This window comes from Nomascus leucogenys, chromosome 6 (assembly GCF_006542625.1).
Source record: "Nomascus leucogenys isolate Asia chromosome 6, Asia_NLE_v1, whole genome shotgun sequence".
NCBI lineage: Eukaryota > Metazoa > Chordata > Mammalia > Primates > Hylobatidae > Nomascus > Nomascus leucogenys.
In genome coordinates this window covers 67,870,133-67,897,358 of record NC_044386.1, presented here as the reverse complement: position 1 = coordinate 67,897,358, position 27,226 = coordinate 67,870,133, and the positions used below count along the sequence as shown (strand labels likewise).

Sequence of the window (27,226 nt, the reverse complement as noted above, 5' to 3'; positions counted from 1 at the left end):
TGGCTTGTTCAAACTGAAAAATACAGTTTTCAAATCCAATGGAAATTTTCATTTTATTGTTTTCATCTCCTGTTTGGAGAATGAGGGTGGAATAGTGTGCTATTGTTTGAGAGTTATGTAGGCTCTGAAGACCCAGGATTAAACATTAGCTATTGTGCAAACATCATTATGTAGATGACATAAATTAAGATTGCATCTTTGGCTAAAAATAACTTATTTTCTATTATTTTTAGATTCTTTAGTTGAGAAAGAGATTACTGTTTCCTCCTAAAATATTAAGTCTGTGAAGATTTGCAGAGACAGACTCATCCTAAGGTTGTTCACCCTTCTTTGAACTTCTGATGTATGTTAGTACATAGTATTCTCTATGGACCTGAGATCTTATGAAAGACCAAGCTATTATAAAACCTTAAAAAAAAAAAAAAAAACTCCCTTGTCGGCCGGGCACGGTGGCTCACGCTTGTAATCCCAGCACTTTGGGAGGCCGAGGCGGGCGGATCACGAAGTCAGGAGATCGAGACCACGGTGAAACCCCGTCTCTACTAAAAATACAAAAAATTAGCCGGGCGTGGTGGCGGGCGCCTGTAGTCCCAGCTACTCGGAGAGGCTGAGGCAGGAGAATGGCGTGAACCCGGGAGGCGGAGCTTGCAGTGAGCCGAGATTGCGCCACTGCACTCCAGCCTGGGCGACAGAGCGAGACTCTGTCTCAAAAAAAAAAACAACTCCCTTGTCATGTAATATGAGAGATGTATAAGCTGAGGTTTTGGCTTTTTTTTTTTTTTTTTTTTTTAACATTTATCAGGCATCATGTGCTGTGTCCCAAGTAATGCCGTGGGTGCCTACTGCTTTCATTTACTCTTTATGATTCTACAAAGCAAACATTGCCCTCGTTTACAGAGAAGAAAGGTTATAAGAATTTAAACTGAGTTAAGTGACTTCATGAAGATTGTTCATTCCAAACCTGAATCACTGTCTAATTTCTGTAATATTCAGAAATAAAGGGTATCGTGGATCCAACTTACATAAGGGTAAAGAAGGCATATTACTCCATGTAATTCGACTTCAAAAATGCCTGGGCACATCTCCATACCCCTCCCACAAGTTTTCTACATCTGTCCTATGACTGTCTGGCATTCCTAAGTTAGAAATATATATTTTGCTTAAATCAAACAGGAACTAGTAAAATGCAAATGCTCTGAGTGAGCCATAAAGCAGTGTTAAAATTTTTTACAGCTAATATTTTACAATATAAATGAGAGTATCATGTATTTTCTTCAAAGTAGGTTTCTAAAGGGATCTAAGGCAGATTACTATGTGCCTCTATATTGGGATACAGGTACCCAGACACAGTAAGATGGGGGAGGAGGGGTGCAAAACATCTACTGCATTAATTTGTGATAGTTTATCTGACTTTCTTCTGCCTTTCCACCAGTCCGTGAGCACTGAAATCAAGGACTTTGTATAGCTCTGTATAGCACAGTGCTTAATAAACTTGACCCTGGAGTCAGACTGCCTGGACTGGTAATTCTGGCTCCAACACTTAGCTGTGTGACCATGGGCAAATGACTTTACCTCTCTCTTCTTCGGTTTATTCATCCTTCAAACTATACCTATCTCATAGGATTATTATGAAGATTCAATGACACAGGTTTAAAATTGTAATATGCTTTACAGCAGTTCCTAACACATCAGAAGTACTATATTTAAGCAGTAGCGTTTAGTATCAGCACAGGGTCATACACATATTAGGTCCTCAGAAAATGTTGATTGGCTTAGTTAAGTTGCCCATGTGTACTGAATTAACTAATTCAATTTTTGAAAGCCTGGATGTAAGAATCAAGAGAATATTTGTGACTTTTAAAAGTAAAATATTAAGGAGAGTCAGAGGGAGTTAGATAAAAAGTGTTAATCAGTGAGTGGACGTTTTAAACAATGAATCAGTGGGATATAGGTTTTAATTGTTACTAATTTTTATTTTAATTCTGATGTGCTCAGAGAACATTCTGTGTATCACTCCAATCTTTTTCAATTTATGGAGACTTATTTTGTGGCCCAGAATATGGTCTATGTTGGTGAATGTTTCAGGTGTCTTGAAAATACAGTGTGTCCTGTAGTTGTTGGATGTAGGTTTTATGGATGTCAGGATGGTCAGTAGTGGTGTTCAAATCTTCTATGTCCTTACTGAAATGTATCTACTTGTTTTATCAATTATTGAGAGAAAGATGTTAAAAACTATGATTGAGGATTTGTCTCTTTTTAGTTCTGTCACGTGTGTTTCATGTATTTTAAAGCTCTGTTATTAGGTGTGTGTGTATTCAGAATTTTTGTTGATGAATTGATCCTTTTGTCATTATCAAATTGTCCTATTTGTCCTTGGTCTTATAGTGTACTTTGATTGATGTTAGTATAGCCATAAGCTTTCTTACGCTTATTGTTTATATGGTACATCTTTTTCATCAGTTTGTTTTTACCTTATGTATGTATTTATGTCTTTATATTTAAAATGTATCCCTTATAAACAACATATGGGTAAGTACTGTTTTCCTACCCCATTTTACAATCTCTGGTGTTTAATTGGAATGTTTTATTCATTTACATTTATTGTAATAATTAGATACTTGGGTTTTAGTCTACCTTCCTGCTATTCTTTTGTCTCCTCTGGATTTTGTTCTTCTGTTTCTCCTTTATTTGCTTTTAAATAAAATAAAGTTATGTCATTTTATCTTCTCTGTTGGCTTTTTAGCTCTACCTCTTAGTATTATTTTTGAATACTTTTTTTTTTTTTTTTTTTTTTTTTTTTTTTTTTTTTTGAGACAGAGTCTTGCACTGTCACCCAGGCTGGAGTGCAATGATGCAATCTCAGCTCACTGCAACCTCTGCCTCCTGGGTTCAAGCAATTTTCATGCCTCAGTCTCCCAAGTAGCTGGGATTACAGGCACCTGCCACCAGGCCCAGCTAATTTTTTGTATATTTCGTAGAGATGGGGTTTGGCCATGTTGACCAGGCTGGTCTTGAACTCCGACCTAAGGTGATCCACCCACCTCAGTCTCCCAAAGTGCTGGGATTACAGGAGTGAGCCACCAGGCCTGGCCTTGAATCCTTTTTTTTTTTTTTTTTTTTTTAGCAATTAAAATATAAATCGTTAACTTACCACAGTTTTCCTTGCATTCATATTTATACAAATTCCCTTATATCTTTTGTGCTATTATTGTCAGAGATTTTATTTCTACCCATTATAAAATGTGTAACACATTTTTATTTTTGTTTCAGAATGTCAATAGTCTTTTAAAGAAATTAATAAAAGGGAAGAATAACCTTTTATAAAATTAATGTATTTGCCATTTTCAGTGCTCTTTTTTCCTGTCCTCTAGATCCAGATTTCTATCTGGTAGCATTTTCCTTCAGCCTGAAGGATCTTCCTTAGTGTTTCTTATACTTCAGTTCTGCTGGAGACAAACTTTCCAAGCTTTTTTTTTCACTGAGAATGTCTTTATTTTGAAGGATTTTTCTCTGGATAAAAAAATCATTATTTAGTTTTTTTTTCCTTCTTGCATCTTCTTTGAAGATGCCATGTTATTGCACTTTTGCCTCCCTTGTTTATGATGTAAAGTTAGCTCTCATTTTTATCATCATTCTTCTGTATGTAACAAACCTTTTCCTCTGGAAAGTTTTAACATTTTTTTCTTTATCTTTGACTTCTAGCAATTTGGTTTTTGTTGTTGTTTGTTGTTGTTTGAGATGGAGTTTCACTGTTGTCACCCAGGCTGGAGTGCAATGGCGCGATCTCGGCTCCCTGCAACCTCCACCTCCCAGGTTCAAGCAATTCTCCTGCCTCAGTCTCCTGAGTAGCTGGGATTACAGGCGCAAGCCACCACGCCTGGCTAATTTTTGTATTTTTGTAGAGACAGGGTTTCACCATGTTGGCCAGGCTGGTCTTGAACTCCTGACCTTAGGTGTTCCTCCCACCTCAGCCTCCAACAGTGCTGGGACTACAGGCATGAGCCACCATGCCCAGTCAGGTTTCTAGCAATCTGAATGATGTGTTTGAGGGTAGTTTTCTTTAAATTTGTCTTGCCTGGCTTTTGATGAGCTGAGCTTTAGGGATCTTTTGGTTGTTGTTTTTCATTAAGTATAGAATTTGAGGGACATTATTTCTTAAAATATTTTATGTGCCATATTTACTCTCTCCTGGGACTCCAACTAGTTATATGTTAGATTGTTTTATATTGTTCCACAGGTCACTATGACTCTATCCATTTTTTCTTCAACTATTTTTTTATCTATGCATCTGCCCGAATACTTTCCATTGACCTATTTTATATTCCCTTTTTTAATGTACATGTGCTATTAACCCCCTCTAATGACCCCCTCCATTATTCTTTCTCCCCTTCCATTATCTCTCTCTTCTCCCATTATTCCCATTTTTTGGTAAATTCATTAATAAATTTATAATCATTATTTAAATCCTTGACTACTAATTCAACATCTTGAATGTCTATAGGTCTGCTTCTAATGACTGATTTTGCTCTTGGTTATAAGTCGCATTTTCCTATTTCCTTTAATATTTAGCATTTTTTAATTTTATACTGAGCATTGTAGATGATATTTTATAGTTAATTCTGGTTTCTGTTGTCTGCCCCCTGAGGAATATTGTATTTTGTTGTAGCTGGCAGTTAAATTACTAGTGTGTCTCCTTCTTCTCGTGCCAGCTTGCTCCATTTTAATTTTACCCTTAGTTCTAAGGTACTGTTCCTGGTCTCCAGATGTAGTCTTTTGGGATTTTAATGAAAAGCCTGCAGTATTTTCTAAACCCCTCTAAATAGCCAGACTTGAAAACCAAATTTTGACATTCCAGAAACAAGTAGCTGTTGAAACTTTTGCTTATTCTAAGCATTTTAGCTGTTGCTTTCTAGCAATGCTGTCTTATATAGCTTATGAGTTGGCAAACAAATTGAGGGGAATTTATATACTGATCTTGGGTTTTATTAATCTATGGTGGTTTCCTTGTTTCTAACATTTCTCCTCTTCCATTTCCAGACATTCTGGTAGCCCCAGACTCAGGTCTCTTACTTCCTAGAAGCCTGTTTCTTGACATCTATTCCCCATGGATCCTGTGAACAGGAGAGTACCCTTAGAAGAAAATTTAATTAAATGTTTATAGCACCTGATTGGCTTCTCATCTTTAAAAAGTAATATTCCTTTCAGTTCTAGATTGCTCCCTGGTGTCTTCAAATAGTTATTTATTTAAATATTTATCCAGAATGTATCATTGTTATTATCAGGAGGATTATTTTGCTATAAGTAGTTCCACCATTACCTGAACCAGAACCTCATCAGTGAGTATTCATTGCTCTTTAAAAGAAGTTGAGTGTTTAAATGAAGAAGAGAAAAAAAAATGATGGTTGAAGTAGAATTGAAGTTTTATAAAGAAAAAGTGTTAAAGTTGTAAAGAAAAAGTTTTCATAAGAGACACAAGCATGTTTCTAGGGAGAGAGGAAAAGGGCCCTAGAAAAGGAGAGTGAAGGTTCCAAAAGATAGAACTATAGGCATATGCAAAAGATAGAACTTTCTTTTGCTTATGCCAAAGCTTCACTCAATTTAATTCCCTCTCTAATAGATGGCACTACTAGAGAGGGAATTAAATTACGTATGGCTTTGGCATATGCAAAAGAAAAGATAGGTGATGAGGGCACAGATTTTGAAGTAGCAAGGATGGGAGCTGAACATGTATAGGGACTTACTGCTGAAGGAAAACATAGACTTGTGATCATTGTATAGATTTCTCATGTGAATAGGAGATGAATAGGCCTGGATTACGTTGAATTCAGATATGGGTAACAGAATTCATGGGGTGGCAAAGGGATCAAGGTAGGAGGAGTCAAGTATGATGCTAGAGTTACAGGTTTTAGCTGCCTGTAAGTGGCTAGCATATCATTGAGTGAAATAGGGCATATATTGGAGGAGGGATAAAGGAAGACAGAGAGAGGTGATGGAATTTACGAACTAAATTTTAGTCATGTGGAATTCAAAAAGCCTGTAAGACATCCAACAGAAAATTTTGGTAGGCATCTGTATATATGGCTTAAGAGTTCAAAAGAGAGATTGGGATGGAAGTCATGTTCAGGAGTTACTGGCTTAAGTAACTCCTTAGTAAAGGAGTTAGTAAATCACACTATGAGAGTGAATACAGAAAATATGTATTAAAAAGAGAGGAGGGCCTGGGAAATGTCAATAATTAAAAATGAATGGAGAAAGAGAAATGATAAGAAGGAACATCCTGAGAGATCAGAAAAGAAATAGGCATGTGTGTCATAGAAGTCACAGAAATCAAGAGAAGAATGTCAAGAAGGCCTATAGTCATAGGGTAGAATGCCACTCGGAGAAGATGGCATGCCCATTAGATACAGTGACATGGAGGCCAGTGGTAACCTTGGAGGGAGCTCTTTCAATGGCATGTGATGAGGACAGAAGCCAATTTAGAGAACTTGAGGAATAAGAAGAAAGTAAGAAAATAAAGACAACCGGTGAGGCATCTCTGAAAAAGAATGATAGCAGGATAGGGTCTTAGAATGGAAGGATTTTTGTAATAGGAAAGACTTCAGAATGTTTAAATGCTGAGGGGAGGATATTGTGGAAAAGAAGAGAGAGGAGATACAGGAGAGGGAAGAGGTGGTCAGTGTGCAAAATTGCTGATATGGTGGAAAGCCCTGGCACTAAGAACAGAGACAAGGAACTGACTTTCAAATAAATGAAGAACTCATATTCCATTGAATAGGAAGAAAAACGTCAAGGATGAGGGTGGATCTGTAGGTTTTTGTGCAGAAAGTTTTGGAGAGTGAGCTGCCTAGAGAAGAGTAATGGCATTTCCAAATGGTGTGAGAGTATAGGGTTGAAGACCACTTGAGGATGGTGACCATGAATTTTTAGTGCTACCTGTTTTCTAGATGGTGTCACTCTCTGCAGCAGTGCCAGCACAGGCACGAAGAAAGTGGATAAATTCAGCCAAGATCAAAGTGTTGCCAGGCAAGTATGGTAAGCAACAAAGGGGCAAAAGAGTTTAGGAGATTGGACCATGGAATCTTGGAATTTAAGCTGAATGAGGAAAGAACCAAAGACAGGAGTGAAAATGTATAAGGGATATAAATAGTAGGGAGAGTAGTTGAATGAGTGAGCAAGCAAGTTGGAAGATGAGTAGATGTTTAAGACACTGGTCTGTCTCAATGAGAGGTCTCAGAGTAGAAGAGTTTCATGGAAAAAAAAACCCTAGGTGTATGACCATGAGAGGGGGTGTGCCTGACTTGGAGTGTGGGAGATCGTTGATAAAGAGGAGGCCAAATAACTGAGGAGTTGTAAGATGGAGTATTCATTCATTAGTAAGGCCACTGTAATAAATTACCACAGTCTAGATGGCTTAAAACAACAAATTATTCCCTTGCAGTTCTGGAGGCTAGAATTGGAAGTCAAGGTGTTATCAGGGCCATGCTCCTTCCAAAGTCTCTAGGGCAGGACACTGCCTTGCCCGTTCCATTTTCTGGTAGCTTTAGGCATTCTTTGGTTTGTGGAAGCATAACCCCAATCTCTGCCTACATCTTTACATGCCTTTTTTCTCTGTGCATGTCTTTGCTTGTACATAGCATTTTGTTCTTCGTATAAAGGACATCGGTCATCTTGGAAGAGGGCCTCCATCTCAACTTGATTATATCTGATAAGGTCATATTCACAGGTACAGGGTGTTAGGAATTCAATATATTTTTTGGGGTGACACAAAACCATATCAATATGAATGTTCAAATCGCTAGGAGCAGAAATGAAGAGAAGACAGATTTCAGTAAAGGAATAATAGGTCAAAGTACACAAACATCAAAGAGGAGGGGAGTGGAAGGTGATGTTGCCAGGTGTGCAAATCTTAGAGTTAACAGTTTGTGGAAGAATAATGATCTGAAACCAGTGTTGAGCAGGAGAAGTGCATAGGCCCCACCTTGTGAGCCTGAGTTATTTGGTGAGAGAATAAGTATCCTGTGATTGGGAAGTCCCCAAGAGAAGCAGGGTCCTTTGAGAGGAGCTGAGTTTCATTTTTGCAGGCTCGGAGGGAGAAGTGGTGCTCAGGGAGAACTTTGGGACAGATGGCTGGGCACAGTGGGTCATGACTGTAATCCCAGAACTTTTGAGAGGCCAAGGCGGATGGATCACATGAGGCCAGGAATTCAAGACCACCCTGGCCAACATGACAAAACCCCCATCCCTACTAAAAATACAAAAATTAGCCAGGTGTGGTGGTGGGCATCTGTAGTCCCAGCTACTTGGGATGCCAAGGCATGAGAACTGCTTGAACCCAGGAGGTGGAGGTTGCAGTGAGCTGAGATCATGCCACTTCACTCCAGCCTGGGTGACAGAGCAAGACTCCGTCTCAAAAACAAACATGATCACGGAATAGGCATTCCAGCAGGAGGTTTGGAATGGGCAAAAGGCTGAGTCAGGTGAATGGAGGGTGAGAGAATTAAGAAAATGAAAATACAGAAGAGGAAAAATGACACAGCAGAGGATTTAGATAGTGGCAGTTGCCAAAAGGAAACAAAAGAAGGGCATGAGACTTATGGGTTTAATCCTGCTGTCTTCTGGAGCATGGTGGGCATGTAGGAGATAGAGGCTGGATAGTCGTTTTGTTTGACCTAGACATTCTTTTTTATCTTAGCTACCAGGGTGCCTGTTTACAAGTTCAAGCCTTGCTGCCTAACATTTTGGGTGAACAGAGTTCACTAAGAATGTTCAGTATTATGCACATATGGTGGGCTGGCCCTGTGGTGAGGTTCTAGGGGGACCATGGTGGGCACTATGCATTGAGAAACTAGCCTACATCAGGCTGTTGTTCCTGTTGGGCCAGGGATTATTGCTGTCACGTGCAGGCAGGACAAAAAGGCTCATTTCATATTCGTCCATATGCAACTTCAAGGTGAAGGGTTGGGATGCAATCCTACCTATGTTCAGATTCTGGGAAAACATGGCTCCACATTCCAGTTCTTCCCAATTGGCAGCTCAACTGTTTTCTCTCAGGAAGTTCTCTTCCCGTTTCTACATCCACATTGCTCCTCATGCTCTGCTATTTCTAACAGTCAAGGAATGCAGAAGGGAAACAGATATCTAAAGAAATAGCATAGAAGTCAAGTGCAACACATGTCAAGTTTATTAATGCATTTGTCATTTGTTGAACCCATAGTAAAAAAGAAAAAAAACATTCACCTTTTAACTCTGAGATCTCTCCTCATCTGTATTGTCCTCCTTCCTACTTGAGTTATTAATGTTGTCTTGATAACTTATCTGCTTGAGGCAATACCAAACCCCTCTTTTTATTTAAAGGCAATCTGTACCTTAGTGGTGGGAATCTTCACAAAGAATTTATTCAGTGTGTAAAGTAGCACCATAGGTCTGCTGTTCATTTGTCATTTACTTGCTTACAGCAGGCCAATGGCCCCAGGTGAATTATGAATAACTATTATTCATACACAGGCACCTCTGCCACGTTTAGTACTTTGCTCTTTAGACCTAATAGCTGCTATTTTGGTCTCAATTAGCAGTATATTTTTCTTTCTCCACTGACTCCTGAACTTACAAATTAGATCACAGTCTTGCCTTTTTTTTTTTTCTGTGATTAGAACATCTCTTTTCTAGGTGTTGTTTTTACATGGAAAAAAAAATGGTATATTGTGTTTGTGTTAGAACTTGACTTTTAAGAGCACAAGTCATGGCCGGGCGTGGTGGCTGATGCCTGTAATCCCAGCACTTTGGAGGCCAAGGCGGGCAGATCACGAGGTCATGAGATCGAGACCATCCTGGCTAACACGGTGAAACCCCGTCTCTACTAAAAATACAAAAAATTAGCCAGGCGTGGTGACACATGCCTGTAGTTCCAGCTATTCGGGAGGCTGAGGCAGGTAATCGCTTGAACCCAGGAGGCGGGGGTTGCAGTGAGCCGAAATTGCGCTACTGCACTCCAGCCCGAGCAACAGAGCGAGACTCTATCTCAAAACAAAACAAAACAAAACAAAACAAAACAAAAAACCCAAGTCATGTTACATCTATCAGCTTGATTCTTCATGGATATTTTTAAACCAGGAGGTAAAACCTAAGTCATGGTTATGACCTTTTGTGTTGTATTTTGAAATTATGTGCATGCTCATAATTCACAAATCATACTACTGTTTTGGGTAGTGATTCAAGAGATCTGGCTTTGCTCTCCCTCTAACTTGCTGTAAAATGTTATGCAAAATGACCTGTCAGGACTGAGTTTTGCTACCTGTCACATGAGGACATGTTTTATGAAGGAAATGCCTACAATTTTTTTAGAAATTAAGATTTTCAGACATTTACGTCGACAGTTTTATGTTCCTTATTTTTTTAACTTTCAAGTTCAGGGGTACACTTGAAGGTTTGTTACATAGGTAAACTCATGTCACAAGGGTTTGTTGTACAGAGTATTTCATCATCCAGGTATTAAGCCCAGTGCCCAGTAGTTATTTTTTCTGCTCCTCTCCCTCCTCCCACCTTTCACCCTCAAGTAGACCCATGTCTGTTGTTTCCTTCTTTGTGCTCATAAGCTATCATTATTTAGCTCCCACTTTTAAGTGAGAACATCAAGTATTTGATTTTCTGTTCCTGCATTAGTTTACTGAGGATAATAGCCTCCAGCTCCATCCATGTTCCCACAAAATACATAACATTGCTCTTTTTTATGGCTGCATAGTATTCCATGGTGTATGTGTACCACATTTTCTTTATCCAATCTGCCATTGGTGGGCATTTAGGCTGATTCTATATCTTTACTATTGTGAATAGTGCTACAATGAATATTCACGTGGAATAGAATATTCTAGAATGATTTCTATTCCTCTAGGTATGTACCCAGTAATGGGATTGCTGGGTCGAATGGTGGTTCTGCTTTTAGCTGAGAAATCACCACACTGCTTTCCACAACAGTTGAACTAATTTATACTCCCACCAACAGTGTATAAGTATTCCTTTTTCTCTGCACCCTCACCAGTATCTGTTGTTTTTTTAACGTTTTAATAATGGCCATTCTGACTGAGATGGTACCTCATTTGCCCATTCATTCCTTAAAGTTTCATTCTTTTTAAATAATGACCTGACCAAACTCTATGAACTGAAACCTTTTGAACCATTTGCAAACAAAAAACTTCTTTATTCTTAACTTCCTGACATAGAGCAAATAGTTGATCTTTAAATAATTTATTAACAAAACACTCTTGGGAGTTTGTTTTTCTTCATCTAAATTATTTCAGGGAATGATGACAAAGTGTTCCTAACTCAGTCATTCCAGGGTTTTGCTGCTTTCTCTGTAAGAATGCCTTCAAATCACTTTTCTTCCATTTAACTGAGCTTTATCCAAAGCTTTTAGAGGATAAGAACAATTGGTACAAGAAAGCTGTTTGTAAGCCTCTCTCAAACAGCTGCCTTTGGGCCACTGAGCAGTTGACAAAATTAAGAAACTCTTGACCTAATGATCTGTTTCTTCTTGGAGCATTTTCATGAAGGATTTTTGCTCTAAGCCCTACTTTAGTACTTCACTGTACATCCCAAGATATTTCCACTTCAAAATAGAACAGAATATCATCTCTTTGGGGTGGTTCAGGTGCACTACTGCCTAATAGCACTGAGGGTGGAATAATTGATCTCAGCCTCACCTCTTCAATTCCAAGAGTAGTCACTTCAGACTTGAAATTTGAATTATTACCCTAATAAGCTGTGGCATTTAGGTTCACACAATTTAACTTCTTTTACCTAAAGATGAAGAGAGTTTTTAGAATTTAATACAAGCTGTGTAATGGAGTGAACAGAGGAAGGCTTAATATTATCCTTCAGAAAATTTCAAGCAAACAGCTAAAGAGTATTACTCTTTTGTTAAAAAAAAAAAAAAAAGATAGAGTCAAGAAAGATGAGAACTTTTTGATGTTTATGAGAATCTTTACAACCTTCTCTGGTCAATTTTTGACTTGAAAAATGAGCCCTGTGGTTTTGCTCACTACTCAATTTCCTTGGCAGATTGTGTCAAGAATGCTTCTCCATAAAGATAAGCCTGGCCAGTATCCATGGGGCTTGGCACGGAGCTCTCTTGGAAGGGTGGTGGTTCTCAATCGTGAATAAACATATCCATCAATTCTCATTTTTGTATTGGATGGGGCCAGAAACTGGCTTTTTTTTTTTTTAAATAAACTCCCAACAATTCTTATGCAGGTGGTCTACAGCCTGCACTTTGAGAAATTGTTGGCGGGTCTAAATTTGCAGTCATTGACCTTATACACCTGTTGCATCATTTGACCAATATCTTCAGTGCCAAAGGAGCTAGCTAGTTAGCCAGGTTAGGTGTGCTGGTGTCATCACAAAATAAAGCAAAGCTATGATCTCGACTTCATTAGCATCACATTCAAACTTACCCACATTCTGTCCTAGGTTTCCAGTTGCTATAGTAATAGATAGACTTGCTTCCTTTCCAAAATATACAAGTTTAATAGGCAGCCAAACATGGCTTTCATCTGTGTATAGTTCACTAAGAGCATAAGGATGAATGCCATAGGAGAGCAAATGGCTAATTTGAAGCATTTATCTTCATGGGGTCTGACAGACCTTGCTTAGGTCGCCGTGAGCAAGGACTTTCCTTTTTGAGGTGTGGCATTGCTCCATCAGTTTCTATCAATGCATTCATTCTGCCTAGTGCTGCCAAGTGAACTCAACCATGGAGATAACTCTTAGTTATCCAGGAGGGAAAAAGAAAAGCCATAATTTGTCATGCAACACCCCTTCCCTGCCTTCATTGTTGATGGAGAACCTCAGTAACCCTGGTTAGTTACTTAGCAAAGTGGAGGAAGGGAGCTCAAGATGAAAGCCCAGTCATGTGAACTTGGACGGTTGGGCAGATGTAGCATTAGACGTGGTATTTCCTGGCCATTCCCCCCAGATACTGAGTGATGGGTTGAATTCAAGTAGGAGGAGACTGAGTCTCCTAATGGTTTCCCTGTGTTTATCAGAGACAGCTCATGCCCTGGGTGAAAGATGTCAATGACTTCAACCAGGAAAGATTTGAGGAGAAGGAGATCCAATAGATCACAGTTCAATGAACACTTTCATTTTACCCAAACTCCATACTTACAATTCTTCCTGGTAAGGATGACATGATTGAAGAAGTTATGGCCTGAGGAGGGGATAGGTCTTTCTATTACCATTCTATTCAAAAACTGATAAGTGAACATTTTAACTCCTGCAGCCTCTGACTGGCAGTGCTAAATCCATGCCCAGTGTATATATTTTTAAGTGTCTGTGATGAATGTTACGTGCTTTCTTGCAGTGGGGATGTATAGTACAAATCCTTGCAGATGTAAACATCTAGTGGTGGTAGTTCAGCTCAGATAGTATAAGACAGTTGGAGGGGATGGGGTCTAGTTCTCTGTGAAGAGATGAGAACTTTTTCCATTTTGGAGAAAAATATAACATTTATTTCCACAAAGCTTTTTGAAAACTGCACATTTTTGAGTATCTGTCCATGTACTGCTGCTAATTATTTTTTAAATCTAGAATTTGGTTTCTAGAGATATTCTTATTTCTCTCAAAGCAAAAAAAAATGCCATGTAGGAGCAAACAATAAAAACTACATGTCCACATTGGAATTTGGATTCAGTTTGAGAGTAGGAAGAAGGCATTGGGGAAAAATCTCGAAAAACATTTGGAAGCCAAGCTGTTGTCCTTGGCTTTCATTGCCCTGAGCGTTGTGTTCACTTCCCATCCTGGGTCCATGAACTGCATGCAGCTAATACTGCAGTCAAGGCAGGACCCAGTACACTAGAGGTGCTCCCAAAGTGATAAACGATGCCGATGCTGATTACACCTAAGGAGACAGCCCCACCTCTGGCTACTCAGTGTCTCTGTTCTGTCTGTCAGCCTTCAGTTCCAGTTTGGCATTTCCTCAGCTCTCGTGGGTGCTTAACAATGCTTTTCTCAATCTTCTGCTTCCTGTTATGCAATGAAAAGGCCAAGAGACACAGATTCTCCCATCCTGCAGCTGCTGAATACCACTGCCTTGGTAATAGAGAAAAGCCTCTCCATGGTTTGTAAATTCTGTAGCAACTGTATCATCATTCCAGAGGGAGGAGGGTGTAAGTGGAATGGGACAGGAATGCATGGGAGAGGCGACGCTCATTTGTGTTCTTCCCACCAAAACTACAGTGAAACAAAATTTGAGACAAAAACATGAACAGTAGCTGGAGACTTAGACCTTCCTTCTCCCCTCTCCCCTCAATCTTCACCCCATCTCTCTGTGTGTCTGCCGATCCTACCTCATCTTAGCTGCACCATCATGTACCCTGCCTTCCTCCCCGCTGCCGATGCTTACATCCCTAACTTATCGATGGGACACTGTGGTTGATTTTTATCTCCTGTTTGACATTCTGCCTTTTCTCTCTCCTGGCCTCTGCTATTTTTCTGATATGCAAGCTCTTTGGAATAACATCTTCATGGTTTCTCATCACAGCATCCATTGAAAGTTAGAATTCTAGGGATTGTACGTTCCCATTAAGTTTCCACAGCTCATTGTAGTACCTGTGCTACTCATTAAGTGGTTGTTTATTTATGGCTGTATATTTTTATGACCATATAAAGAGTCAGTGTTTCAGGTATTTCTGTCCATCAACAGTAGGTATTAGTTGCTGCTCATCAACACAACTTGTTTTTCCAGGTGCGAGTGTTCCAACTTTTCACCTATTGGAACCTTAGCTCTGTAATATGTCAACCATGTGCGGCCAGACAGAGGGAAAAACTGGGCTTCATTGAGAAACTAAACCAACCATCCAACCTGCCACTTATGCTTTTTCCCAGCAGGCAGTTTTGCAAGCCAGCTGTCCAGCATTTTGTCTCTGATTCTTGGCTGCCCCCTCTTCCTAATTTTAAAGACACAAGCTTTATCACACTAATTTTCACCAGGTTCTTGGTAATATTCTTCCTAACTTCCAGAAACAACTTATGCTCAGCAGAATGTAGGTGTCCAGGGCACCGCAGCATTGCTTTTGGTTGGGGTCATATCAAGCAAAATCATAAAAATAACAATCATCTAGATCTCAAATTATTGTATTATTTATTTGAAAGAAACTCTTAATGAATGGAACTCCATTCAATCCATTTTAATGAATGGATATAGAGTGAAAATCAATTATTCTCAGAGGCCTAAATTTGCTTGTTTGGTCTAGTTGTTTGAGTCTCTCTCAAGCCTGGTGTCAGAGACCTCCTGTTTAACAATCACCTGAGATATCCTTTTAATGTATACACATGGAAAAGGGTTCAAGGAATATGAGATTTTGCCAGTCCTGCTCAGGAGTTTCTTGGGCTCACTGTATTTCTGCATTAATCCTTCCAGAGCAAGCTTATACGTATCTGTTTTAGCTCTTGTGAAAAATATCTGAGCACCACCAAAAGAATAATTAGCTGGGCGCTGTGGCACACACTAGTAGTCCCCAGCTCTTTAAGAGGCTAAGGCGGGAGAGTCTCTTGAGCCTAGGAATTGGAGTTCAGCTTAGGCAACAGAGAGAGACCTTGTCTCGAAATAATGATGATGATGATAATTGATGCAAGTGTTGTTCTCACTTGAGTTAATAAGCATTCCCCCAAGAGAGGCCAGACTTTAATGGATCTGATGATCGATGTCAATTAATAGCTGTATATCTGGGCCTTTGAGGAATAGGCAAAGAAACAGTGATTGTGGCTATTTTTTTTTTTAGCTCTTTATCACGTTAGGTTGGCATTTCTCAGCAAGTCTTTTGTCAAAGGATATTTGTCCTGCAATTTGGATTCTCTGCTTCTAGGCAGTAGTGATGCCTCCCTTACATAAGAAAAGCTTCAGCAAGCATTTTTCTTAAGTAAATATTTATTTAAGCTTTCTAGAATGAGCTTTTTATCCTATTCAATAAATAAATTTGGTAACCTTCTCCAATTTCCTTGCACATGATCAACTTATTCCAACATTTTCCTTCTGAATATTCCTTGTGGTGTTGGAGTAAACCTCAGGCCAGCATGGTGCCTAGAAACCACAATCATTCTGCTCATGGCTGCGAGTGCTTCTGCTTTAGAAGGCTCCTGGTGCTGTGATAGTGGTTTTCCACCACTGTCAGTTCTCTTGGGGCAGCTCACTCATCCCTAGAATGAAGAAGCACCTAGACAGAGTCTTTGTGCTGAACGTATTGCATTTCTGTGGTTTATTCCTCAGACATCAGAAGGGGTTTTCTTTACTTCCTTCTTTTAAAAGATACTGACATCTTCCTCCCCACCTCCCCCAAAAAAGAATATTTTCCAGCTATAAGTTTAAATTTTCTGCATCCTACTGTGTACATATAATTGCTTTTGTTAGCAGTGTCTAAGCAACATTGCAGCTCAAATGTTGTGAATAGCTTCTATAGTTTTCTTCAGAAAAACTTTCCATCTTTTACCCTAGCAAAATATATTTTTAATTTAAGAAAGCTTTATGCATTTTAACTTTATTTTATAATAACAGCTCTTAACACAAACAGGCAAGCTCTCTTTTCTCAAAATGTTTAAAATCTGAATATATACACATTTAAAATCACACATGTGGTCCATAATTGAGACTCGTACCATCATCCCCAGAGTTAAATTGCCTTTTGGAAGAAAAAGCTTATATGGTGAGTCAGTCTCAGATTTGTAGAACTGCATAAAATGAAAATAATCTCACCTGCCCAAGTTTATAAAATATAGATTTTATGAGCTCTTGAGCCCTGATAGTCCCGGTAACTTCAGTCCATAGTCTTTACATTCTCAAAGGTTATTCCAAAATAGAGAATGCTTTCTGAGATACACTCAGGAACGGGGTATAAAGTCCTTAACTTTCATTTAAGGCATACGAGTTGGGAGGTAGGTAGCCTGGTGGGATTAGAATTCTACAACCTTGGGATAGGCGTGGGAATGGGAACTCTATCTCCAGGGATATTGAGGCAGTATGAGTCAGAAAGACTTGGGTCTGAAATTTAGGGTTTAAATGTTCATCCCACGGTGTGATTGTGGGGAAGTGTTTCAGCCTTTCTGAGTCTTTCTCAGCTGCAAATGGCTTAAAACCTCTTCTCTGAAAGCACTGGTGTAAGGGATAAATGACAGTATTTATAAAGCATCTTAGTGCAATGCCTGGTACAATTATATAGATAGTTTCATGGATACATTTAAAATGTATATATGGATTCTATTCTTCGGTCTCTACTTGCCCATATAAGTTTTACCTAGTTCCTTTGTATTTCAATGGACTCACCTCTAATATGGTTGTACAACCATTGATTATTTTTGTAGAAATCCAGAGACTAGCCAACAGCATCAGATTTAAACATTCACCATGTAACTTTCTCCATTATAAACTATCAACAACTTTCCAGAGGTCACAAAGGTAGGCTTAAAAAGCATTTAACTGCACGAATACATAAATAAAATCTGGTTAAGATGAGGTATAGATATTAATGACTGGCTTCACCTTTGAAGTATAACTACAATGCAAATAATTATGTGTTATCAATAATTGATTGGAAGTCTGTAAGTGAGCTCAGGTCTGCTGTAGGTTTATGAGATAATGTCTTTAAAGTGCTCAAAGGTCCTGAAATACAAACTACACATACCATCTCCACCTATCCTGATGCTGTCCCATGAAAATGTGGTCCTTATCCAGTTCCACTGTACCCCATGAGGCCTGGTTGACCTGGGACATTTTCCAGAGGCGATAGTGGTTTTCTGCCCAGGAGAGCTTGAGAAGTCTTCTCATCCATGTCTTTGAGTAGGACTATATAAAATCATCATAGGGAGATGGCAGTCAGCCCTGTTTGAGGTCATGGAGCAAATGCAGTGCATATGGAAGCCAGGCCACCGGGGACCGAGTTCATCTCCACCTTCTACCAGCAGACATAATGCCCCTGAAGAAGTAGACTCTGTGTCTACACAATCTGAAATCTAGAGCCACGACAATGAACACCACCCATATTTATTCCTGAACGAGGCAGTCTCAGGTAGCATGAAGAGAGCATAAAGGGGGAAATTGAGGGCCTGGTGAAGTGGTGTATTACTTTTTCTTTCCTTTGCTCACACCCATTCCTCATTCATGATATCCTCATATATGTGCTCTTTTTCTTTGAGGAGTTGAGAGAAAAAGCAAAGGGAGGCGAGGACAAATTCTGTAAAGCCTGTAATTTTAGAATGCTGCTTCAATTAATGAAATTTTAAACAGAAGGGAAGAATGCACACACACAATATAAAAAATGGAAAGAATAACTCTCCCATTTGGATCATTCATTAAACAAAAATTTGAGATCTTACTATATGCAGGAACTCCTTCTTGCCCATATATGAATAAATCCTCTTCACCCCTAAAGCCAAGCTCCTGCCTGGGTGTACCTGCCTAATCACATCGTCCCTGGGAAAGTTCCTGTATGACTTTATATGCCAAACTTCTCAATTTAGCATTGAATTTCCTTTTTTTGTATTGTTTTATAAAGTTTCATGTACAGTAGATCTGTCTCTTCAAATAGGTAAAAAAAAATTCCTTGAAGGACAGAAACCATGCCTTACTTTGTTTGATTGTCCCCAGAGCAGCTGTTACAGGACTAAATGTACATTGTTTCCTTCTCTAAGGACTGACTACCTGCATGGCTAATACGGGAAAGGACAGTGAGGTTAATTGGGCTGACTCTGGTTGCCCAGCCTCCACTAATTCTCCTTTTGTGGAGAATACGCTTTAATTCCCCAGATTCCTCCTCTTCTCCCAGAGGAGCCTACCCCTGCTGACATCTGCAGAGATACCTATACATCACCACAGAAATTTCTCCGCTTTCCTGTCACCTTTCTGTTGGCCCAAATGAGAGGTCCCAGTGGGCTATTTGCCATATTTAAATACTGTCTACATGGTCTTTCTGACACTTGCCATTACTTGTTCTTGCTCAGTCCTGTCCTTATTGCTTTCTGTCCCATCCAGTAGAAACCTGCTCATCTCCCAGTCTTGCTCCATCATCTCCCATATCCACTTAGTCACCAGGCCTCATCTCTCCTAACTTCTCAAGATTTTAAAAATCCACTCCCTTATCTCTATTCCTACTGCTGCTACTTTAATTTAGGCCATTGTCACGTCTTACCCAGTTGACTGCAAAACCTCCTAATTTATCTCTCTGCTTCAGCCTAGCCCTCTTTATCTCTCTTTTTAAAATTGGCACATAAGAATTGTACATATTTTATGGGGTACAGTGTGATGTTTTGATTAATATATACAATATGTAAGGATCAAATCAGGCTAATTAGCACATCTGTAGCCTCAAATCTTTATCATTTCTTTGTGTTAGAAACATTCAAAATCTGTTCTTGTGGCTATTTTAAAATATACGTTAAATTATTGTTAACCATAGTCATCCTAAGTGCTATAGAACACTAGAATTTATTATTCCTAGCTAGCTGCAATTTTACATCCATTAACCAGCCTCTCTCTCCCCACCCCTTCCCAGCCTCTAGTAACCACCATTCTACTCTCTACATCTGTGAGATCAACTTCTTTTAATTCCACATGTGAGTGAGAATATGCAGTATTTTTCTTTTTGTGCCTAGCTTATTTCACTTAACATAATGTCCTCCAGGCTGACCCATGTTGCCATCAATGACAAGATTTTAATCTTTTTTATGGCTGAATAATACTCCATTGTACATATATACCACATTTTCGTTATCCATTTATTTGTTGATGAACACAAATTGATTCCATATCTCGGTTATGTAATATGCAATAAGCATGGGAGTGCAGATATCTCTTCAATATACTGATTTCATTTTCTGTTCAGTAGTGGGATTGCTGGATCATACGGTAGTTGTGTTTTAAGGACCCTCCATACTATTTTGCATAATAGCTGTACTAATTTACATTCCCACCAACAGTGTGTAAGAGTTTTCTCTTCTATGCATCCTCATCAGCATTTGTTATTTTTTGTCATCTTGATAGTAGGCATCTCAACTGGACTACTATCATTGTGGCTTTGATTTGCATTTCCCTGATTAGTGATATGAGCATTTTTCAAATACCTATTGCCCACTTCTGTGTCTTCTTTTGAGAAATGTTTATTCAGACCATGTGCTCATTTTGTAGTTGAGTTTTTTTGGCGGGGTGGGGAGGGGGCTGTTTAGTTGTTTGAGTTCCTTGTATAGTCTAGATATTAATTCCTTGTCAGATGAATAGTTTGCAAATATTTTCTCCCATCCTGCAGGCTGTCTCTTTACTCTGTTGTTTCCTTTTCTGTGCAAAAGCTTTTTTGATATAATCGTATTTATTTTTGTTTTGTTGCCTGTGTTTTTGAGATCTTTCTTATTCATAAAATCTTTGTCCACACCAATGTACTGAACCATTTTTAGATGTCTTCTTCCAACAGTTTTATAATTTCCAGTCTTGCATTTAAGTTTTTAATCCATTTTGAGTTGATTTTTGGATATGGTGTGTGTGGGGTGTTGTTTCATTCTTCAGCCTATGCACATTCAGTTTTCTCAGCACCGTTTGTTGAAGAGACTGTTCTTTCCCCAGGGTATGCTCTTAATGCCTTTGTCAAAAATCAGTTTAGCCTTCTTAACACTGGACCTGCAATTCTTTCAAAGATGCCAATTTGATTATATCATTTCCTACATAACTTGCTCTAATGGCACCCTGTTCTTTGAAAATGAAGCCCAAACTCCTCCTTGGCAAGAGTACTCAAGACGCAGTCTAATACTTCTTCCTAAGCCTCACTTCTAACCTCCCCATGCTTACTCCCTTCCCTCTCTCCCCCTCCTCTCTCCCCCTCCCCTTCCTCTCCCTTTCTCTCCTCCTCTCTCCCATTTTTTTTTTTTTTTTTTTTTTGAGATGGAGTCTCGCTCTGTCTCCCAGGCTGGAGTGCAGTGGCGCAGTCTCGGCTCACTGCAAGCTCCGCCTCCCGGGTTCACGCCATTCTCCTGCCTCAGCCTCTCCTAGTAGCTGGAACTACAGGCGCCCACCACCACGCCCAGCTAATTTTTTGTATTTTTAGTAGAGACGGGGTTTCACCGTGGTCTCTATCTCCTGACCTCGTGATCCGCCCGCCTCGGCCTCCCAAAGTGCTGGGATTACAAGCGTGAGCCACGGCGCCCGGCGCCTCTCTCCCATTTTCTACCCCTCTTTACCTCTCTTCCCTCCGTTTCCCTCCCTGTCCTCCAAAGTGGGCTTTGCTCCTCCCTCCTTCCGCTCTTTCTTCCCCTCTGTCTTCCCCTCTGTCTCCCTCTCTCCTTTCCACTCCAGCCATCCTCAACTCTATGTGCTTCCTCACATGTTTTCTTACCTCTGGGCCTTTTGTCTCATGCTCTGAAAATTACTCATTTGCTTCCCTGACATTCCACTAAATCACACAATCCTGTAAGGCAGGGATTTTGCCTTATTCTTATACAAATAAGAACTTCAAAAATATATTAGTGAACATATAAGTGAGTTACTGAGTTTTGATTTCATTGCTCTTTTTTGTATATGCTTGAAATTTATTAAGTATTTACTGTGCACATCAGATCCTATTTTAAGCTCTTTAAGTATAAAACCTTAGTTTATTTTGAGAAGTAGGTACTATTATATCTCCATTATACAGATAAGGAAACAAAGGTGTGTATAACAGAAACTAAGTTACCTGCATAAGGTCATTCAGCTAACGAATAGTCGATCAGAGATTTGACTTCAGGTAATCCAACACTAGAGTGTTCACTCTTAGTGCCTTCAGAGCCATTGACACACCTACAAGGTATATCACTGAGGCATGACCGTGTATGAACCAGACAGATTAACAGAGAAGTGAAAGGGGCTCGTGACACTGGGAGAAGAAAGACATGTTGAATAACAGGCAGGAGACTTGAGGAGTCATTGCAGTCTGTCTACAGCCACAGCCATGATCAGCACCACACTCCTGGATGATAGTCTTGAAGGACACAGGGTCTGTTCACGAAGACTTGAGTTGGGTGCTTACTCTTCTACATACTTGGGATACCAACAGTAGAATAAGGCACAGATTCTTTCAAGGGACCCACGATCTAGTGAAACAGACAAACCTCAATGCATCAAGAACTATATAAGCCAAAATAGACTGCAGTTAACAGTACGATGGAGAGGTGACAGACCTCCTTTGTGTAATTAACTCCCCACCTCATTTCCCTGAGGGCTTGGCTAGTGTATGCTAGTACAGTGTGAAGTGAATGTTGTCGATTGCCAGATAGAGAAATGCTAAATGACTATAAAACAGGGGCAGCAGATTCCTACTAGCCAGGATTCAATAAGCCCCAGAAAAATATGCCATTATGTAGATTTATGGAGCACAGAGGATATATAGACCTTGCCTCCTACTATTTTCCACATAGTGAGGCTAAGTGAATCCTAGTTCCTGGCTTACCCAGGGCCCTGGCCTCTCAAGGTTTCCTGTAGGACATTTGGAATTGTAGTGCTTCTCTAGGCTCAGGACAGGGCTCGGGGAGAGTGATGAGGAGCCATTTGAGAACAGATGTCAACAGAGCCCTTCTCTCCGTGCTGAGAATCATCAAACACTTGCCCCATGCCTGCCAGGTAGAGTGACTGAGGCACAGGTTCCACAGCACAGACAGAATGAGCTGGCCTCCTAGGGGACTCTCACGGCTGCAAACAAATTAGCTTTGATGGACGAGTGGCCTTTGCTCATTCTTTAGGAGTGTGGAGGTGGGAGTTCAGGCCAGTTTGGAGTTAAATTAAGGATGGCAGCTGGCATAGCAGGTCAGATGGCTCTGTGCTCCATTCATGTCACAAGTTTTTAGTTGTTTTGTTTTTCTCCAGACATTCCAGTTGCTCTGTTCCCTCCCTTACCACTACCCACACATTGTTTTGTGTGCTATTGGAATGGCATGCTCTTATTTCCAAGTACAGAGAGTCCAGGCGGGACCACGTGCCAGAGGTACAGAAACTAAGCTGCCAGGAAACTCTGTAAACCAGTGGCAGGTACGGTACTCTCATTTGAGAGGCTTCGTCTCCATGCACACTATCGTCCTGTTTAAATGTACCCATTCAAACCAGTAATGAAATTAAGACCACCTGGAGACTTTCAATACCTGGATTGAAAGGACAGCTATAATTATAGTATGCCTAGTGTCCCTATTATCTATTAGTGCTTCTCCTTCAAAATGGTTGATGGCAGAGACAAGGAGAGGTCCTGTCTCCTGTCTGAACAAACCAGACACAGGAAGGAAAGCAAGCTGACTTAGAATTACACGATGTCATGTAAGGGCAGAATCTCTAGCATTTGGAGCTATGAAGGTTTCTGTCTTAAAGAGAATAGACTGAATAGGTTTATTGTAAAAGTGGGCGTGAATGTTGTGACCATTTAATTTGCCAAATTAAACTGTAAAGCAGACTTTAAAGGGCCAACCATAACTGCAGACATTCTTCAATGGGAAATCTCCAAATCATTCATTCTAATGAATTGGAAGAGGAAGAAACAAGCAAACTATGGCTTTTATGCTTCCTATTCTGGGAACATGAAATTAAGGTAGGCAGAGTGGCAGAAAAATATAAAGTCTCCTGAGATGGCATCACATTTTGGAAGACTAAGTTAGACAATATATGTTTATGGTATAAGGTCTTAAGGAAATGCTTTGTCATATAATTGTATGCTACTTGTAATAATGCTGTATGTACTGTACAAACATTTCCTGGACATGAAGCTCTGCCCTGCATCACCAGCTGCCTGCTTGCTCAAGTCCCATACAAATGAGTGAATTACCTGCTTTGAGAACAGACTTTGAAAACAAAGTGAACACCACAAAATAAAGGCAGTAATCCTCCTCTGTTACAATCTCTTCTTAGTTAATTGTTTTAATAAAAAAGGATTGGGCAAATTCCTGTACTGCCAGAATTCTAAGACTAGGTTTTTAGGATTTCTCAGCATAGAGACCTTGAGTAGAAAAGTATTTAAGTAGAAAAGTACTCACTCAAATCCTTAGTAGAAAAGTACTTGAAAATGCACGTCACTCAGCCGTACCTTTGGAATAGGTACGTCTGGGTGACTTGTACTCACTCAAATCCTTAGTAGAAAAAGTACCTGAAAATGTATGTCACCCAAACATACCTTTGGAATAGGATTGTCCATTCCTGACTTAAAACTTTAATAAAGGAAAATTGTAAGCAGGTCCAGCAGGCCGATTATCTTATTTTTGAGAAATTGCAGTTGGGAGAAGTGGAAGAATAAACCAACACTTGGAAATTAAAGGGAACTTAAAGATGGTCAGTTCCATTATTTTTATTTTAAAACTAAATGCTGAAGTTAGAAAGGTTGTCAGAGCCTTAGTAGCAGTCTTGGTTTAGCTTTTAAAGTGGAGCTCCACGGAAACAGCTTTACCTGTTTTGAAGTGTTAGGCATGGCTGTCGGTAGCTTCTGGCCCTCATTCCTCATTCCTGTTGTTCTCATGGTATGGATGTTCTGCCAATATCATGCAGGAAACAAAGGATTGGTACACAGGTGATCACAAGCTGTATTCTCAAGGAAAATGGTGTGTCATTGAAATGGGATTGTAAACTCCAGAAAGGCAGCGGTTTTGCTTTGTATTTCTTTGTATCTTTTCCAATATCAAGCACTACGTGAATGAAATACTTGAATATTTGCAGATCTAAAATGTTCTCACAGTGAAGAAAAACTTTAATATTTTTATTAGTGGCAGGAATAGTGTAGGGTTAAGTGCATGAACTTTGGAGACAGACTGTCTGGATTTGTATCTGACTCAGCCAAATGTAACACTTGGGCAGGCGACCTAAACTCACTGTGCCTTCGTTTCCTTGGCTAGAAACTGGAATATTAATAGTCCCTCTCTTATAGGATGGTTGTGAAGATTAAATGAGTTAACCTATGCAAAGCCCTTAGAACAGTACCTGGCATAAAGCACTCAATAAATATTAGCTACTGTTAGTATGCAAAGAAGGCTATCTTTAACTGTTAAGAAATGTCCCAGAATAGGCATGAATGTCATGATGTTAACTGGTCACTGTTAACTGATTCTAATAAATTGGAATGATTGTTAAAGGGATCATCAATTCTTAAAGTTCTGGACATTCCTTTGATTATGCTATATTTATATAGCTCTTAACCCCCTCTATGGCCTCTTTTTATACTATATCTAGGTTTCTTAACAAATAAATGGATTCTCTATTAGGGTCACCACTGTCTAGAGCCACATTATGGTCTGTCCACTGCCCTTTTACAGATTATTGTGGATGAGATCCCAGTGGCTTGCTTTCTCTGGTCTCACCCAGACCTGGCTGTAGATCAGCCTTCCCTTCCTCTCCCTTCATTGGCAAGGCTATGTCTGTGTTCTTCCATATGTACCACCAGCCTTCCCTCAAGTCGATCCTGACATGTTGGAAACTATTCCCTTGATATATGGGGCTTTTCTTAGCATTCTTTAGAAACCAGCTTAAAACCCATCTTGAACAGGAGAAAGCCCCCTTTTTGCATTCCTATTCATCCAACTGTCGTTTTGATTCATAGGCTCTTTGCCCTTGACATGTTGTTGGGTGACTGATCTCTGACTGATATGAGTAGGTATCCTCATTCTGATTTTATTTCCACAGTACATTCCTCCAGATCTCTGCGTCTGCAATTTTGTGCTGGAACAGTCCCTATCTGTCAGAGCCCTGCAGGAAATGCTTGCCAACACAGGTGAAAATGGCGGCGAAGGGGTGAGTACCTGAATTGTGTCCTAGGTTGGGATTGGGGCGCACCACATCCGCACCACATTGTACATTTCATCCAACTTTGAACTGAAACATTTTAGGACTGTTGAGATGACTCATATGGAGATAGTAAATCTTTCTCCCTGAGTTGAGTTGTTGTTCAGCAACCCTACTTCTGCTTCCTTTGAGTTAATCAGCTCCCACCAGAAAAGGGACCACCACTAATGCTGCATGAGCAAGGCATAGGATGCTAAGCCTACTCTCCTCTCTTATCCCGGAATTCACCAGCGAATGTGGAGAGGCTGAGAGGGTCTTGAGATTCAGTGTGCCTGTGAGGCAGTTTCTTTTTCCTTGGAGAAACCTCACTGGGGAGTTATGACTGCTCCAATGGAGCACAACCAAGTTACAACAGTTCGAACATGATTTCCTGCAGAATTATGAGTCTTTGACATGTGTCCAGAACTTGATGGTTTCACTGATGATGAGCAAGTACAGAATTGTCTTGAGTTTCCATTGTCAGTAAAATGATCCTTATAACTAAGAGACAAGCTCCATATTGCCTATGTCGGAAGGCTTTTGGGCAAGACTTTGGCCAGATATTTCAAAATAATTTTTGACTCTTCCCTTTCCTAATGACTGACATTCATTTTTATATATTTATCATGAAATACTTTAATTCTACTGCCTGAATATCTCAAATTCAACCATTTTTCTCCGCCATCCTCACTCCCCCATACTCCATTAGATGACTGTCCTCTACCTTTCAGTTACGGCAACAGCCTATTAATTGCTTTGATTCCTCCTATACTCACCCCCTCCTCCCATTTTTCCACTCAGCAGTTCTTTCCAAAATGTAAATACAATTATTACAGTTGCCTGTTTTAAAATCCTTTGTCTTCCCATTACTTTGAGATAAATTCCAAATTCCTAAACATGGCATAGAGCCCTTTAGGAGTTGGTGAGCCCTGTTCACCTTTCCTGCCCCATCTCTCACCACATCCCACCAAGTACTCAGTGTCCCAGTGACATCGGATTCCTCTCTCTGCCTCAAACATGCCAGTTCTCTTTTGCCTCTGATCCTGCATATCAGCTATTCCCTCCACATGGAACAGCTTCCCTCCTCCTCTCTCACTTCCCTTATGTAATCCCTATGTATCCTTCAAGGAACCAGTTTAGTTATTAGATCAGTTGAGAAGCCTCTGCTGACCCCACAAGTCTGTTGCTGGGACATTAGGTACTTTTTCTGTCATAGCTCTTATCACTCTGTACTGTCATTGCAAGCCTTTTTTCTTCGCTACTGGAGAGTACGCTGTCTGTGGGTAGAAACTGTTTGCAGTTACCTAGTAACACAGTTTGTTCTTACTTGAAGTTGTACATAGTACAGACATAGTTGTACATAGTTGTACATAGTACAGACATATGTACAACTTGAAGTTGTACATGGTACAGACATGTCTCATTTGTAGTAGAAGAGGCAAT

General features: G+C 39.8%; 1 protein-coding gene across 4 annotated transcripts in view; it reads left to right on the top strand.

Moving 5' to 3' along the window:
* RYR3 (ryanodine receptor 3) overlaps positions 1 to 27,226 on the top strand; it is a 568,187-nt gene that overhangs the window by 176,480 nt on the left and 364,481 nt on the right. For all 4 annotated transcript variants that reach the window (XM_030814359.1, XM_030814360.1, XM_030814362.1 and 1 more), the window contains exon 3: positions 25,646 to 25,753. In XM_030814359.1, coding sequence (XP_030670219.1) covers positions 25,646 to 25,753 — 108 coding nt within the window. The remainder of the gene's footprint in view (positions 1 to 25,645; positions 25,754 to 27,226) is intronic.